The sequence below is a fragment of the Phyllobates terribilis genome, unplaced genomic scaffold (genome assembly GCF_046119375.1).
Source record: "Phyllobates terribilis strain yellow unplaced genomic scaffold, ASM4611937v1 Scaffold_1__5_contigs__length_1240528914, whole genome shotgun sequence".
Taxonomy (NCBI): Eukaryota; Metazoa; Chordata; class Amphibia; order Anura; family Dendrobatidae; genus Phyllobates; species Phyllobates terribilis.
In genome coordinates this window covers 858,647,720-858,665,633 of record NW_027362761.1, presented here as the reverse complement: position 1 = coordinate 858,665,633, position 17,914 = coordinate 858,647,720, and the positions used below count along the sequence as shown (strand labels likewise).

The window sequence follows — 17,914 nt, the reverse complement described above, 5'->3', positions numbered from 1 at the left end:
CATCTTGCATTAGTGGCCTAACAATTTGTATTGTTCCTGCTTGTATGGTGGAAGCAAAGCCGAACTTTGGGATCCTGAAAAATGCAGCAAAAACACAGCAAGAAAAGCATTAAAAAATGCCAGCAAAACCTGTTTTTTTCTGCAGCTTTTTTACTGCTTTTTGGCTGTAGAAAAAAAAAGCAGCAGCAAAAAAGCAACGTGTGAACATAGCCTAATATTGGGCAGAGTGCTATCAGATAAAACATTGCATAGCACTCGGCTGTTTTATACGCTTGTGTGAGCGAGCCCCCAGAAGCAGAATATACAATCTTTTTCTAGCCACAAATAATAGAAAACAAATCAACATTTTTTTTTTGCATAAGACTTTATTGCATTATTAGTTTTCATTAGTATAGAGGCTGAACCAAAGCAAATACCGAAAAAAAGTCAAACATCAATCACATAGAAGAATGTATGTATTAAATGATTAATCAGAAGCTGGAACGTGCATCTCTTCAAGGACAGCGTCAATATATTCGCTTGTAGTCTGCTTAATATATGATAATACTCCGAACCCTGAAACAAGAAAAATGGGAAAATACTTATAAATTGTACAATCAAACCTTTAATCCATATGACTCCTAGGGGTTAACAAATAAAATTATATGACAGTGTTATCGTCTTCTCACATGTTGTATTTCATACACATTAGTCATGAACAAATGATGATAATTACACTCCCTGTAGCTAAGATATCCTGCAGGACTTCTATGGCCACAGTATCTTTTTAACTATACTGTATATTGTATTTACTAGAATTAGAATTACAGTACATGTATTTTACCACTGGAAGCAATCTCTTTTTCTAATGTTATTTTATTTTATTTGGAACTCGTTACAAATTTTAAATAGCAATATACCCAGATTCTAATGATCAGCTGATAATGCAAATGGAAGTTCCAGGCTGCAATATATTTGTTCTGTAGCAAAATAATGTGCTGCTTGCTGAATGAATATGAGAACATGTAAGATATAGATGTAGCAATCTCCTGCCTTTATAGACAACACAGACACTCTTAAACTAGGTGCCATAGTAAGATTTGTTAATAAAGGAAATCTGTCAACCATTTTTTTGTTCTGTAATCTGAGAGCAGCATAATGTAGGGGTTGTGACCCTGATACAAGTGATGTGTCACTTACTGGTTATAAGAGCTCAGCATTGAGAGACCTGCTACATCTGAAGCAGTGAAAACAGTGATTGTACCAAAATGCCAGTATGTAGTCCAGTAAGTGACACATTGTTGGAATCAGGACATCAAAAAAAAAGCCTGGTGACAGATACCCTTTGACATAGCATACCATAAGCATACCAGGGTGTCATTAGAGAGTAGATTAGCAAGCCAAGCTGCCAAGCTGCATAACTTTATTGCAGAGCACCATCTGTAGAGGTAAAAATCGTTCTATATGTATGCTCATGTTGTGTACACAGGCTCTCTGGCTAATAAAAGGTGTTCTTCTCTATGTCCTGCAATAGTTGAAACAACCCTTTTAAACTACTCGAGTAAGTTAACTTGGGCTAGATGCACACTGCACATGTGCCCACCGTTAAGCACATATGCTCAGGAGGTAAGGGCCCGACAGTGGCCACAGTCAGGATGGATGCCTAGGGCTACAGTCAGGATGGATGCCTAGGGCTACAGTCAGGATGGATGCCTAGGGCTACAGTCAGGATGGATGCCTAGGGCTACAGTCAGGATGGATGCCTAGGGCTGCAGTCAGGATGAATGCCTAGTGCTGCAGTCAGGATGGATACCTAGGGCCACAGTCAGGATGGATGCCAAGGGCCGCAGTCAGAATGGATGCCTAGGGCCACAGTCAGGATGGATGCCAAGGGCCGCAGTCAGGATGGATGCCTAGGGCCGCAGTCTGGATGGATGACTAGGGCCGCAGTCAGGATGGATGCCTCGGGCCGCAGTCAGGATGGATGCCTAGGGCCACAGTCAGGATTGATGGCTAGGGCCACAGTCAGGATGGATACCTAGGCATTCGTCAACCATACCAAAATATTGTGAAAAAATGTATACCGCATGGCACACATTTCGTTGCAGTGTCCCTGGGTATAGGAAATTGCAATCTGTTAGACTTTCTTGTACAGTAAAACAAATGGTAGCTATCAGAAAGAGGCTGAAAAAAGACACTTTTGGCTTCGATCTAATAAATGGAGACCTTTGCAAATAATACAGTACAGTATACTGTATATATATCGGTAAAGGCTCCAGTCAAAATATACAGTGTACCACGGACTAAGTGGACAGAAGCAGTGTGCACTTAGCCTAAATCAATTATCGTGTTTATGGGGTGGCAATACTTTACTCGAGGCTTCTATTTCTAACTTTTCTCTATTTTTACATCCTCCTAATCACTCCTTGTCATACTATTAATCTCCATGGAAGACTCTGAAGTCCTAACCCCACATTAGTCTTACATACTGCACCTAGGTAAATTCAATAGCCAAATACAGTACTTACCCTGCACCGCTGCTCAGTAGTTCAAATGCTTCATTGATTTTATCCAGGGTTATCTTCTTGCTGACCAAATGTTCCAGATTGTATTTTTTGTTCATATAATCTGCAACCAGTTTTGGGAGATCAGATCCCTTGTAGCCTAGGCAAAAAAAAAAGTTTTTATTTATGTTTTCTGTAATAATGATGAACAGTGAAATATTGCATTTAATCCAATATATGAATTATGTCCTTTGCTGTATATCACTTATATATGCATTTCATTCTGTGCAAATGCCTCTTATAGTACATACCACTAGAATGACAAAAGGCAAATGGCATCTTACTCTGATCCTAGTTATTTAACCCCACAGATGATTTGGTCAATGGCATTTTAATACCATAGAGCCCCCTCCTCCAGAGTTTTTGAAAATATTTCAAAACAATCTTTTGGCATACTTTGGGTTTTAATCCCTTTAATAAAAAAACACTTATTTTTGTATCATCTGCAATTTGTATTTGCTGCAGATTAACATACGGTATGACAGCATCTGTGACTGAGCAATCATTTTGGTTGTAACTGACAGACAGGGTCCCGCTACAGTTAGGTTGCTTGTGGTCTATAGATTGTGATATGTAGTTAGAAAAAAGAATGGGGCTCCCTTAGTCATCCATCACCATCACCTCCTCCTTTGTAAAGCCCCAGTAGTCCCCAATGGTTCACTGATATCTAATATAGCAGATATCAGGTTCCCTAGTGTTGAGATACCTATGGATAGTTTCAAAATAATTTAAGGAAACTTGTAATTATATATTTAAAAATATAAAAAATAAGAAAAAAAACAAAAAGGAGAACTTTTCCCCATTAAAAATGCTTGTTGATGTAAAACAAAAAAGTGCATATTAATAGTATTTCTGGATCCGTACGACTTGGACTGTTGAATTACTAGATTATTTGCCCTTATTCAATCACTGTTATGTTTGTCATCTTTTTAATTAAAAAAAAGCACGCCAAGGTATAAAAGGAGTGTTATTTTATGGGTGCGGCTTAAACCAAGAGTCTGATTAGAACGGAGCCTTACTGTTAATATACATACTAAATTAACCTTTTAATAATATGGTCTATATTGAAATGTATTCCATTCGCAGGTTTGTTACATGCATGCCGCTAGGTTCAGACAGGGACAAGAACATGAATTCTTTGGAATCCTGGGAGAACCGTTACTCAGGGCGACCATAGACCATGTGCTGCAGCTTCTCTCACGCACATAGGGGTATTGACCCTCAGGCACAGACACGTAGGTTGTTTCAATTGCTGACCGGACACACTTGACAAGAGTCCTCATAAATGGTAGAACAGTAGCATTTAATAAGAAGCCGCACAGCTAGTGCAAGTTAAGTCTTATGAGCAACAGGCTCCAGTGATAACCAATACAGTTTCATTAGCAGCACAACAGTTCAGTCTTCCCAGTAGTACAGGACAGCACAGTTCTAAAGCAAAGGAACCTTAATGAACACAGCATTCTTTACAGCACAGTGAGATGGAGGAGGGAGGAGGGTTTTCTGAAAGAGATGATCCCTATGACACCATTTCTTTCAGTCCTTATCTTTATGTCTGACAATACTCTGCATTGCTAGTTCCGAAACTCTACCTGACCTGTGCTCCAGACTTGAATCCTTTTCACTTGCAGGGACGCTTCTGTGAGATACAGAACACACACACCACCTTTCTCGTCAGCTCCAGCCAGACAGTAAACAACTTCCTCACAATCCCCCTGGGGCTCTGCTAAAACACTCCCCTTCTCCTGTGACTGCGTTAACCCTGCTAGTTGCTGGATGCTTTTAAAGCACCAGCACTACTTCTGCATGTCACACTCTGCAAAACCACTACTTCTGAATGTCACACTCTTCCCTCCTTTTTGAATATTGTCCTCGACATTCTTCTTAATTGGTCAATCTGACCAATTCTGAGACAGTGGTGAAAGATGGATAACTTTATATACAAATTGGCATTGTGAAATAGGTATAACGTTCATAAACATTGATAACAACCTAATCTTACGACCTTTTTCTTGTAGGATGCCTGTAAGAAATAAACAATTAACACAATTAAAACAATCAGCATCTCTTCAGCTGGAGCTTTTTGTACATCTTCAACCAGCTCTCTCTCTATGCTTTAACAGTTCTCTGCTTCTACAAACTCTTTTAAGGAAAATCAAAGCATGAAAACAAGTCTTTCCAGTAGGCAACATCTTCCATACTTCCTCTCGATGGTGAATACCACTCAAGTGGGCTTACCTGGTCCACAGGCAGAGATACCTGTTTCCAGTCGACAGTCCTTGACTCGGTTCACCAAGTGTCTCATACGTCAGCATCACGGGCCACCTCACTTCTTGAGTCGACATCCTCCTGGTGGGTTGTTCATCAGAGACCACGGGTTCTTCGGTCACAGAATTTTATTCCGCCGCACTCATTTCCCGTGCTTCCTCAGATGCTTTTGGAGCTGCCTCCGTAATTTCCTGTACTTCTCCTGAGTTGCTTGTTTCCACATGGTCTGGTAATCTCGCTCCTCCTGAGTGTAAATTGGTCTCTTCAGGTGCCAGTGTTCGATCTTCAGATCTGAATTGGACTTCATCTGTACTCCTTGGTACAAACTCTGAAGCCTCTGGACTTAGTTCACTCTTCTGAGGATGGTACATCCCTCTCCTTGCCGGTCCATGAAATATGATGGTGTGCTCTTCTTCATCGGTACTTTCAAGGTTCACTATTCACCTCCGGAGCTTCAGTCTGTGGTGGTCCCTTAGTCGATCTCGGACGATGTTGGTCTACTTCTGGGAAGTCTTGTTGTGGTGGGAGATAATCACAAGGTAGTAGTAAAAATTCCGATGGACTATTCTGGTTTTCTTGTGTCCCATTTCAAATCGAATTTCATACACTGGGCTGTCATCAGCTTTCCTCCTTATGACCACATACACCTTGTTTTCCCAATATGAACGAAGTTTTCCTGGACCACCTTTCTCATGTACGTTCTTGACTAGCATCCAGTATCAATTCTGCTCCATAACATTTTCGATCATAGTACTCCTTACGCTTGCTCTGTCCTTGCGTAACCACTTTGGACGCTATGTTGTATGCCTCTGCCATCCGTTCCTTACATTTCCGAATGTTCTCCGGATACATTATGTAAGTCTCTGACACCGGAGTATCGAATATGATGTCGATTTGCAGTCTTGGCGATTGTCCATACAATAGGAAAAAGGGTGAGTAACCCATTGCATCGCTCTTTGTACAGTTATAGGCATGTACCACTTTTGACAGAGAATTCTTCCAGTCTTTCATCTCGTCAGCTGTTAAAGTGCGCAACATCGACAATAATGTCCGGTTAAAACGTTCCACTTGTCCATTTCCCTCTGGGTGATAGGGTGTTGTGCAGGATGTCTGAATTCTACAGTACTTTCCTAGCTTGGCAAATAGCTGGTTCTCAAATTCTCTTCCTTGGTTGTGGTGTAACTGTTAGAACTCTCCTGTTAGGTTTTTTTTAGTTTGCTGGTCACATGACCATTTTTGCCTATTTATTCCGGCTCCGCCCTCCTGGCCTTGCTGGACTTCATTGTATTTACTACTCTTGAGCTAGCTTGGTGCTCTGTTACCGTTCTCTGTTAGTTTTGCTAGGTCTTCTGACCTCTATGCTTTTTGTTGTGTGTTTGTCTTTGACTGCTACTATTTCTGCTGGGAGGTGTCCAACTTTTCCCAGTCCCTAGTTCTTGTAGGGATCCCTTCCTCACATCTATAGGTCTTCGCACAGACTAGCCGAGGACTTTAGCGGGTCTGATCGCAGGATCAGGTTCCCCGTTACATCGTAGGGATCTAGTTTAGTTTTATTGTAGGGACAGATCTCCTGTCTTTCCTTAGTCCTTGTAGCAGATCATAACAGTAAGTCCAGCCTAAAGAAAAAAAAAAAAAATAAAAATTTCTCTAAGGAAAGACCTCCAGTTTTCCATCATGGTCTCGGTTCAAGATTTGGCTCAACGCTTGCAGGGACTCTCTCTGGAGGTGGCCAAGCTCCAACAACACGTGAGTAGCTGTTCTGGAGCACATTTTGTGGAACCAAAGGTACGTCTGCCTGATCTATTTTTTGGCGAACAACAAGATTTTTTTTCTTTTAAAAATGCTTGTTTATTGTATTTTCGTTTGAGACCCGGATCCTCTGGTGATGAATCACAACGCATAGGGTTCATAATGTCACTTTTGCGCAAAGATCCTCAGGGATGGGTCTTCTCTCTCCAACCTAGTGATCCGTGCTTTAGATCAGTGGATATTTTTTTTTCTGCTTTGGGTTTGTTGTATGATGATCCTGATCGTGTGTCATTTGCTGAGTCTGAATTGAGACATCTGAGGCAGGGATCAGGTAATGTGGAAAAATATTGTTCTCACTTCCGTCGCTGGTCTGCCCAGGTGGTGTGGAACGATTCTGCTTTGAAAAGCTTGTTTCTTGCAGGGCTAGGTGAAAGGGTTAAGGATTTACTGATTGCTTATCCCACACCTGGAAACTTGCAGGAGGCAATGCAATTAGCTATACGGGTGGATAAGAGACTGCGTGCAAGGGTTAATGAGAGCAAATCCTCTGATATGTCAGCAGCGTCTCCTGAGAGGGTCTGTGCTGACAAAGGAGAGACGATGGAGATTGGGGCGATGGCACCCCGCTCTCAGGAAAAAGACCGCAGGCTTTCTGAAGGTTTGTGCTTCTATTGCGGAAATTCTGGTCATTTTATTAAGAACTGTGTGCTTCGTATGAATAAAGAAAAAAAAATGGTCAGTCATGCAAGAATAGCCTGTTTAAATTCTAAGGGTGTATTCCTATCTGCGACTACTGCTGCTCAGGATGAATTAATTGAATTTCGGGTTTTTGTGGATTGCGGTTCTACTCTGAATGTGATTGATGGGGGATTCTTGGAAAAACTTAAATTAAAACCTAAAATTTTGTCATCCACGATTACTGTGGTTTCTGTTGATGGCTCTCCCTTGAAGAGTGTTACTCATAAGGTCTGTGAATTTCCCCTCACTATTAATGGTATTCATCAAGAGAATTTGGATTTGGTAGTATTAAATAATTTGCCTTCTCCAGTAATATTGGGGTTGCCCTGGTTAAAATTACACAATCCTGTTCTGGATTGGTCTACCAATGAAATTAAGTCCTGGAGCCCTAAGTGTTATGACAAGTGTTGTAACGGGCGTATTGCTGCTGTGGATAAAGGGGAATTACCTGTACCTATTCAGGATTTTTGGAGAGTTTTTTCTGAGGAGGAGTCACAAATTTTGCCTCCCCATAGAGACTATGATTGTACCATTGAATTTGTCCCTGTAGCGACTCTTCCTAAAAGTCGTTTATTTAATCTTACTATTCCTGAGAGAAAGGCTTTGGAGGAATACATACAGACAAGCTTGGCCGCCGGTCACATTAGGCCTTCCAAGTCTCCTGTGGCTGTTGGATTTATTTTTGTGAAAAAAAAAGATGGCGGGTTACGTTCTTGTCTGGACTTTCGTGAGATTAATAAAATTACTGTACGCAATCCTTACCCACTGCCATTGATTCCTGATTTATTTAACCAGTTAGTGGGGGCCAAGTGGTTCTCTAAAATTGATCTCTGGGGGGCATACAATTTGTTGCGCATGAAGGAGGGTGATGAATGGAAGACTGCTTTTAACACTCCTGTGGGTCATTTTGAGAATCTGGTTATGCCTTTTGGTCTTACCAATGCTCCAGCATTTTTTCAGAATCTTATTAATGACATCCTTAGACCTTTAATCGGCAAAAATGTGGTTGTGTATTTGGATGACATTTTGATTTATTCGCCTGATCTGGAGTCTCATTGTCAGAGCGTACGTGAGGTTTTACAGTTATTAATGGACAATTCGCTTTTTGCTAAGCTAGAGAAATGTAAGTTCGCTGTACAGAGAATTAGTTTTTTTTTTTTTTTTTATCTCCAGTGAAGGTTTTGAGATGGACCTGGTTAAAGTTCAAGCTGTGCAGGAATGGCCTAGGCCTATTGGTTTGAAATCGAAACAGAGGTTTTTGGGTTTCGCCAATTATTACAGAAAATTCATAAAAAAAATTTCTATTGTTGTCAAACCGCTGACCGATCTCACCAGGAAAGGTGCTAATGTGGTTCAGTGGACTTCTGAGGCCATTGAGGCTTTTGTGCTTCTTAAGGAGAGGTTCACCTCTGCTCCCATCCTTATGCAGCCTGATGTGACTAAGCCGTTTTTGGTTGAGGTTGATGCTTCCTCTGTGGGGGTCGGTGCGTTGTTGTCTCAGGAAAATAAGGATGGAATACATCCCTGTGCCTTGTTTTCAAAAAAAATTTCTGAGACTGAACTTAATTACGATATTGGTAATCGGGAATTGCTGGCTATTAAACTCTCATTTGAACACTGGCGTCACCTCTTGGAAGGTGCTGAATTTCCCATTCAGGTTTTCACTGATCATAAAAATCTGATCTATCTTGATGCTGCCAAGCGCTTGAATGCCCGTCAGGCTAGGTGGGCACTTTTTTTCTCGTGGTTTAATTTTTCCGTTTCTTACATCCCGGGTACCAAGAATGTTAAAGCGGATGCTTTGTCTCGCAGCTTTTCTCCCATGGTCGGTGCTGAGGAGGAAGAAGAGAGCATTTTACAAGAAGGTGTTGTGATTGCTGCTTTGGACTCCGTTTTGGAGGATGAGATTCTTAAAGCTCAGGAGAATGCCCCATCTAACACTCCCCATGGGAGGTTGTTTGTGCCTAGGACCTTTTAGGAGAGATTTGTTTGTGGAGTGTCATGAGTCTCGGTTGGCAGGTTATCCAGGAATTTCTGAGACTAAGAGACTTGTGGGTCGCAGTTTTTGGTGGCCTGGATGGCAGAAGGAAGTCATTAAGTGGGTGCGTCAATGTACTGTGTGTGCTAGATCCAAGTCTTCGCATGCTCCTGCTGCGGGGTTGCTTTGCCCTCTGGAGGTTCCTAGTGCACCTTGGACACATCTGGCTATGGACTTTATTACTGACCTTCCCCCCTCTGAAGTTTTCACGGTCATCTGGGTGGTCGTGGACCGTTTTAGCAAGATGTGTCACTTGGTTCCCTTCATCAAACTGCCTTGCGCTAAGACACTCGCTAAGGCCTTTGTCAAGGAAATTGTCAGACTACATGGTGTTCCTACTGACATTGTTTCTGATAGGGGACCTCAGTTCTTGGCTCGTTTTTGGCGTGCCTTTTGTGACAGGTTGGGAGTTCATTTGTCGTTTTCATCCGGATATCATCCTGAGTCTAATGGCCAGACAGAAAGGAAGAACCAGGATGTTGAGCAGTTCTTGCGTTGTTTTGTGGCAGACAATCAAGAGGGGTGGTCTGAGTTTCTGCCACTTGCTGAATTTGCTCTTAACAACCATACATCCTCTTCTGCTGGGTGTTCGCCTTTTTTTGTTGTTCTGGGAGACATCCGTCTTTTGGGTCATTCTCCAAATTGGTATCGGCTGTGCCTGAGGAGGAGAGTTTTTCCGGTGATTTGGAGAGAGTATGGACGGATGTACGTGGTAATCTTCAGGAGGCTAACAAAAAATCTAAGAGGTACTTTGATAGGAAACGGCAAGAGGTTTTGTTTGCTGTTGGTGACATGGTTTGGTTGTCCTCTAAGAATCTGCGATTGAGGATTCCTTCTAAAAAATTGGGTCCCAAGTTTGTAGGGCCCTTTAAGGTGCTTCAGATAGTTAACCAATCTGCTGTTAGGTTGGAGGTTCCTACCTCCTGGAAGATTAACCCGGTGTTTCATGTTTCTCTGTTGAAAAGAGCTGACGTGTCGGATGGTGACGCCTCTGCCACTGTTCCTCCGGTGGTGGAGGACGGGGAATATGAAATTTCCCGCATCCTAAATTCTAGACGGTATAGAGGGAGTTTGCAGTATCTCGTCGCTTGGAAGGGTTTCGGACCCGAGGATAACTCATGGGTGAGGGCGGATGATGTTTCTGCTTCCAGACTTATCAGAGCGTTTCACAGGAGGTTTCCTGATAAGCCTGGGCCTAGGGGATCCGGAGGATCCTCTTAGAAGAGGGGGTACTGTTAGAACTCTCCTGTTAGTTTTTTTTTAGTTTGCTGGTCACATGACCATTTTTGCCTATTTATTCCGGCTCCGCCCTTCTGGCCTTGTTGGACTTCATTGTATTTACTACTCTTGAGCTAGCTTGGTGCTCTGTTACCGTTCTCTGTTAGTTTTGCTAGGTCTTCTGACCTCTATGCTTTTTGTTGTGTGTTTGTCTTTGACTGCTACTATTTCTGCTAGGAGGTGTCCAACTTTTCCCAGTCCCTAGTTCTTGTAGGGATCCCTTCCTCACATCTATAGGTCTTCGTACAGACTAGCCGAGGACTTTAGCGGGTCTGATCGCAGGATCAGGTTCCCCGTTACATCGTAGGGATCTAGTTTAGTTTTATTGTAGGGACAGATCTCCTGTCTTTCCTTAGTCCTTGTAGCAGATCATAACAGTAACCTCGAAGGAAACCCAAACCTCAAAGCAAAATCATTGAAGATCTTCTCAGCTGCTGTACTACCTGATATATTGGTGGTGGCATATGCTTGAGCAAATCGAGTGAACTGGTCCATCACCACCAAGATGTATTCATAACCACCCTTGCACGTCTCGAGATGTAGGAAGTCTATTGAGATCATCTCAAATGGATACGTAGTTCGGATGTTGCCCATAGGTGCAAGAGTTGATGTGTTGGGACATTTATCTTTCAGATACCCACACTCCCTGATCACGTACCTCTAAATATCTCTTTGCATGTACAGCCAGAAGAACCGTTCACCGATCAAATTTGATGTCCTTTCCACTCCCAGGTGTCCCATGTTTTCATGGAGTTCTTTGAAGATCAACCTACAGAATACTCTGGGTAGTACCAACTGCCGATTTTGTCCTTCTTTACGATACAGGATACCGTCTTCACTGAGGTAGAGCTTCACCCATTCTTTAATTAAAACAGATACTGCTGGTGACTCATTATCTCTCTCCCGTTTACTTGGAAACCGATTTTGGTCCACATAAAGTAGTATTCTACCAATTATCTGATCTTCAAGTTGTGCTCTACTGATTTTTTCTTTTGGTAGTTGTTGAATAGACTGGGGGTGATCATTTTCTCTCGTTTTTATGATGGTTACCACCGTCAACGGACACCACAATGGTGTGTCTTCCTCCTGATAAGCTTGTACTGCTTGGGTAGTGCTCTCAATTGCTTCCAGACTGACTTCCTCCAAGCATTCTTGCATGAACTCCTGAGGCTCTAGTGGCATTCTTGTCAATCCGTCAGCATCTGCATTGCATTTTCCTGGCCTGTATTTTATGCTGAAATTGAAGTCAGCTAGTACAGTGACCCATCTCTGACCCGTTGCATTCAGTTTGGCTGTCGTAAGGACATAGGTCAAAGGGTTGTTGTCAGTGTATACCTCAAACTCTTTGCTGTAGTAGAGATAATCTCTAAATCATTCACAGATAGCCCATATCGATGCCAGGAACTCCAATTTTCCGGAACGTAGATGGTAATTCTTCTCGGCGTTTATCAACGTTCTAGAACCGTAACGGATGACTCGCATTTTTCCATCTTGATGCTGATACAGGGCAGCTCCCATGTCCAACTTGAGAAGCGTCACAATGAAGAACAAATGGTAAATTGAAATCAGGATATCCCAAGATGGGTGGCTTTACCAGGTAGTCTATTAGTTCTTCCAATACCTCCTGGTGGTCTGCTGTCCAGAGAATGGCCTGTTGGGACAAAACAGCGTTGTTTCTTTTAATCCCGGTCCTACTCGCGTTCTTCTTTTTCTCTGTGGTGTTGTTGTCTCTGTCGTCCCCCCTAAGAGGAGGTATAGTGGGGTGGCAATCCTGGAGAAGTTCCGACGTAAGTACGATAGTAGGAGAGGAATCCTAATATTTGCCTCAACTTCCTGACGGTAGAGGGCCGCTTGTCTTTTAAGGCCAGTACCGGAGCGATTTCTGCTGGGTCCACGGTATATCCTTCTCCGGACACAATTTGCCCTACAAATCGGACTTGTCATTTGAACAGTTCACACCTTTTTGGGGTCAAGTTAACTCTGTGTTGTTGATACCATTGTAATGTGGTCCTCACGTGTTCAACATGCTCCAAGAAGGTTTTGCTGTGTACCACATTGTCACCCAAGTATGGCTAGCAGATTTCGTCCCTCAATCCCACTAAACATTAGTGTTGAGCCACCCCCGTAGTGTTCGAGTTCGGTTCGGTTCGTGTGTTCGCCGAACTGTTCGTCGAACTGTTCGTCGAACACCTTCGAACACCGTTAAAACCAATGGCAGGCAAACAAAAACACATAGAAACACATAGAAAACACCTTCAAAGGTGTCCAAAAGCTGACAAACTGCTCAGAAGACACAACTAACACATGGAAAAGTGACAAGTACATATAGTCATGCGAAAAGAAAAGAGGTGGAGGAGTAAAAGGAGGGGGAGACACAGATATAGGCATGTCATGCCCTTCTAAAATCCAAAAAGTGAGAAGCCGAGACGGCCAGTCCGCTCCTGCCCGTGCCACCTCCGTGTCGCCGGGTTTGTGCCAGAGCCGCGGTGAACCCTGACGGCCAGCCCCCCTCTCCCAATACTGGTGCCTGTCCGCTGGTGGGTCGAGAGAGCCCCCCTGTGGTGGAGGCAGCTCTAAGCTTTTTAATTTAAATTGTCCCTCTAATTTGAATGAATACACTTTAAATCCATTTACAAGGATCTATTGGAGGGCAAGTCTCATGCCAGCAGCCGCGTAATTCCAGCTCCAGTAGCGTCCACTAAAGCTGCTGCAGTTAAAAAGCTTTTATAAGGATCGAGCTCGGCTGTCCACCGCAAGGCATCCTAGTGCCAGTCCCAGCCCCTATGCCTTGGGGTGCCTCCTGATGCTCTTCACTAAGTATCCCGTGGTCCCGAAGCATTTCCTTTGAAAAAATTAAGTGTCCAAACTACAGGTGGTGTAGCTTGCTTAACAGCCGGGATAATCCGCTGACTAGCAGACACTGCTACTAGGCACAAAGTATTTCCTGGGCTAGATGCAGTTAAAAATTTGTAAGTAGATACTCTCGTTGGATGCTGAGAAAGCATTCCATAGAGTCTCCTGGCACGCCATATATGATTCTCTTAAAAAGCTTGGGGTAGGGGTCTAGGGGACCCTTTTATAGCCAAAATCACGGCCCTGTATCACAATACGTCACCTAGGCTGAAGATAAATGGAACTGTAGCACCGAGGGCTCGGTTGCTACAGACGTATTGCACCTCACCCAGAGGTGTGATATCTCACTCTCAGATAAGGATGGAGTGTGGATCAGGACCCGACACCAGCATGCATTACACCACATTGCCATGGGGCAGGGCGACCAATATGCCCCTGAGATGGGCACGACAGTCCCTGTCCCTGGCTGGAGTGGGGGGAGGGAACACTGAGGAAGGGGAACCCTGCAGTGCAGGAGCAGGGAGGAAGCAGTTCCTGGGTGCATTGAGAAGGGAGTATAAAAGGTGGGCACCATCTTAGTTCAGTGCAGAGAAGTCTGAGCAGAAGTGGCAGGGAGCAGGGGCTCTGCATGAGCTCTGCTCCGGAGGCGGGCCTAGTAACAGAGGCCCAGGCCTGCAAGAGGGAGAAGGAAGGAAGAGGAGCGGAGAAGGCTCCAGGAACGAGGAATGAAGGGATCCCAGGGATGCGGACGGGCGAGTCGCCACCGCACGCCCGAATCCACCTGCGTGGAGGGGTCAGGCCAAAGGGGGAGACCGGTCCCCGAACTAGTGGAGGCAGGAAACGACCCTCAGCTAGAAACCGGAGGCTCTGACATTTTATGTGGCGCAGCCCCTTGCTCCACTCGCTAGGAAGGCACCACATAGGGTCAGGGAAACTGGCGCCAAGTTTACCAAGAGGAGGCCCGAGGCAGCCGGACAGAAGTGTTGGTAAGAAAGGCCAGACAAAGGACACACAAAGGGGGTCCTGTGAAGCGCTCCAAAGTTATCTGGGAGTTGTCTGAGCCCCTCACCTGGTGAGCACAGTACGACGTGGGCAGCCGTTACCTGCAGACGTGGTCTGGATAATAAGAACTGTGAGTAAAGGCCCTGAACTGCATCACTGACTCCGTGTCGTTACTGCTGCTGCCCTGCACCATCACCCCCATCCTCCGCATACACTGCCCTGAGGCTATACTCCTCCCGTGGGGAGTTATGCTACGCTCTGCTGCACCCACAACACCAGCCTTAGCGGTCTGCCCTGTAGCGGCGGTTCACTCTGACCGCAATCCACGGGTGGCGTAGTCGGACATTTAAACATCAAAACCACATAAATAGTTCCGCCACTGGTTTGACCGCCCTGAGCCACGGAACCGGATCGCCGCCACGAAGACTACAACCACCAGCATCCACCAAAAAGGGTCCGGCTCCGGGTGTCCCAAGGCCCAGGGGGTGCGTCAGAACATTTTCATCACCTTTCACAATCACCAATGGGACAAGGCAGGGATGTCCTCTGTCCCCTCTCTTATACATCCTAGTGACGGAGCACCTGCTCTCATCAATTCGCCATAACCCCAATATTAGGTGGATTGAGGTGGGAGGCACCGAGTACAAGTGCTCTCTATTTGCTGATGATGTCCTAGTATATATCACTCAATCACATATATCCATCCCTGCTGTTATGGCTGAAATAGATCACTTTGTTACATGGTAAAATTTTAAAATCAATGCAGCGAAGTCTGAGGCCCTCGATGTCTCCCTCCCTAAATCCATATAGGATTCCATCCAGTCCAACTTTCCCTTTGCCTGGCCCTCACAGGGTATCAAATACTTAGGAATTCCTATTCATAGAGACCTCTCCCGTCTATGTTATCTTAATTTTGGGCCCTTTATTGAACAATTCCATACAGACCACGGTTGGCAAGTTGGAACTGTGAGATTCACTACGTGCACCACTGGTATTTTGTGGAAAAGCACATGTAAGATTCTGCAACAGTCTCTGCTGATACTCCTGCATGCGTGCATCCCTTTCTATGGCAGGAATAATTTCTGCAAATTTACTTTTGTACCCGGGATCTAACAGTGTGGCAACCCAGTAGTCAGGATTATTTCTAATTCTCACAATTCGAGGGTCATGTTGCAGGTAGTGCAGCAAGAAGGCACTCATGTGTGTTGCGCATCCAGGAGCACCAAGTCCCTGTTGTGTTGGTGGCGAGGTAACAATCATGCTTCCTTCCTCTGTCCTCTCCCCCCAACCTCGCACAACAGAAATGTGATCAAGGTCTCCCTCATCTGATGAGTCTTCCATCAGTTCGTCCTCCACTTCTTCCTGGGCTCCTGCACCTTCCTCACTAGTTTGGCTGCTACCATGCACCCTGGTAAAATCATCTCCCCCACCCTCACATGCCTGCCGCCCTGGTGCTGCCGACCGTCTGGACCTTGCAGATGTTAGCCCTTCCGCATACAACTCCTCCTCCTCTACTTCCTCCACCTCCTCTTGTGCCACCACCTGACTCCGAATTCTGTTTAACATGTGCTCCAGCATGTAAATCACCGGAATAGTCATGCTGATAATGGCATCGTCAGCACTAAACATCTTCGTCGCCATTTCAAAACTGTGCAGAAGGGTGCATAGGTCCCTGATCTGAGACCACTCCTCCAGCGTGATTTGCCCCACCTCTGAATCTCGTTGGCCCAGGCTATACGTCAGAACGTATTGCACCAGGGCTTGTCGGTGCTGCCACAGTCGCTGCAACATGTGCAGAGTTGAATTCCACCGGGTAGGCACATCGCATTTTAGCCGGTGAAGTGGCAGGCCCAACGACTTCTGTAGAGATGTAAGTCGCTGAGCTGCGGGATGCGAACGGCGGAAGTGAGCACACAGCGACCGTGCCCTCTGCAGAAGGCCATCTAGTCTGGGATAGTGGGCTAAAAATTGCTGGACAACCAGGTTCAACACGTGAGCCATACAAGGCACGTGTGTGACATTGCCCTGGCGAAGGGCCGCACCCAGGTTTGCAGCATTGTCGCACACGGCCTTCCCTGGTTTCAGGTCCAGTGGAGACAACCATTCATGAAATTGGTTCTCCAGAGCTGACCACAACTCCTCAGCTGTGTGACTCACATTTCCCAGACATTTCAATGTAAAAACCGCCTGATGACGTTGAGCCCTACTGCCAGCATAGTAAGGAGGTGTGCAGGATCCCTTCTGCGCAGTTAGAAAGCTTGTGGCATGACCAGACAGGCTTTGGGTGCAGGTGGAAGACCGAGAGGAGGTTGAGGAGGCAGAAGCAGTGGAGGAAAAATGACATAAAGAGGATTGACGCACAACTCGTGGGGACGGCAAGACTTGGACAGCAGCCCCTTGTCCTGCTGTCACCATAGTTACCCAGTGCCCAGTCAGCGACATGTAACGCCCCTGTCCATGCCTACTCGTCCAAGTGTCTGTGGTGAAATGCACCCTGTCACACACAGAGTTTCTCAAAGAAGCGGTGATGTTGTGTGCGACATGCTGGTGGAGCGCAGGCACACCTTTCTTTGAGAAGTAGTGCCGACTGGGCATCTGGTACTGGGGCACTGCGACGGACATAAGGTCTCGAAAATCCTCTGTGTCCACCAGGCGGAAAGGCAGCATTTCTGTAGCCAAGAGCTTGCAGACGGTGAAATTCAACCTCTTAGCTTTCTCATGGCTAGGAGGAAATGGTCTTTTACTTGTCCACATCTGAGGGACCGAGGGCTGGCTATTGTGCTTAGACGGGGTTGATAAGGGTGTCCCCGGCAAACTGCCGGTCTGTGAGGAAGATGCAGGCGGACATGTTAGGTTGCCTTGATCCAAAGGTGGTGCTATCGATGTCGGACAGCGCTCAAGACCAGCTGGTGTTACCACCTCCAAAGAAAATGATGACCTGCCAATCACGCTGGCTGTTGCGGGTAAAGAGGTGGCAGGTCTGCGCCCCAAAACAGGTGTGACTGCTGTCCCCCCAGTCACAGAGGATGAAGAGGCCGCGGATGCACAAGATATGGCAGACGGTGTTTGGCCCGGCCGGCTAGACCGCATTGTAGCACACTGAGCTTCCCACTGCAACTTATGCTTCATGTCCATGTGCCGGTTCATGCATGAAGTACTCAAACTATGTATTTTTTGGCCTCTACTTAGCTTTTGCTGACAAATGTTACAGAGAACATGAGTTGGGTCATCTTTATCGATCTGAAAAAATGCCCAGGCTATGCAAGGCTTAGCACCCATGCGACCTGAAGAGCCACCACGACTTGTGGTGAGAGGCAGAGTTGTGTTTGAGGATGCAGTTGTTGACGTGCTTCCAGTACTACGTCTCTGTCCAGGAAGGCGCAACCTGACCTCGTCGTCACTAGCATCTTCCTCCACCTCCTCTGCTGACCTCATCTCTTGGCTGACT

The 17,914-nt window shown here is 45.3% G+C and overlaps 1 protein-coding gene across 1 annotated transcript in view; it reads right to left on the bottom strand.

The window, feature by feature from the left end:
* Nucleotides 1–345: 345 nt before the first annotated feature.
* The window catches only part of LOC141153766 (NADP-dependent alcohol dehydrogenase-like), a 74,340-nt gene continuing 56,771 nt past the window's right edge, over nucleotides 346–17,914 (bottom strand). The window contains exons 8-9 of the mRNA XM_073638890.1: nucleotides 2,508–2,643; nucleotides 346–555 (exon numbers count right to left, since the gene is read on the bottom strand). Coding sequence (XP_073494991.1) covers nucleotides 531–555; nucleotides 2,508–2,643 — 161 coding nt within the window. The 3' untranslated portion in view covers nucleotides 346–530. The remainder of the gene's footprint in view (nucleotides 556–2,507; nucleotides 2,644–17,914) is intronic.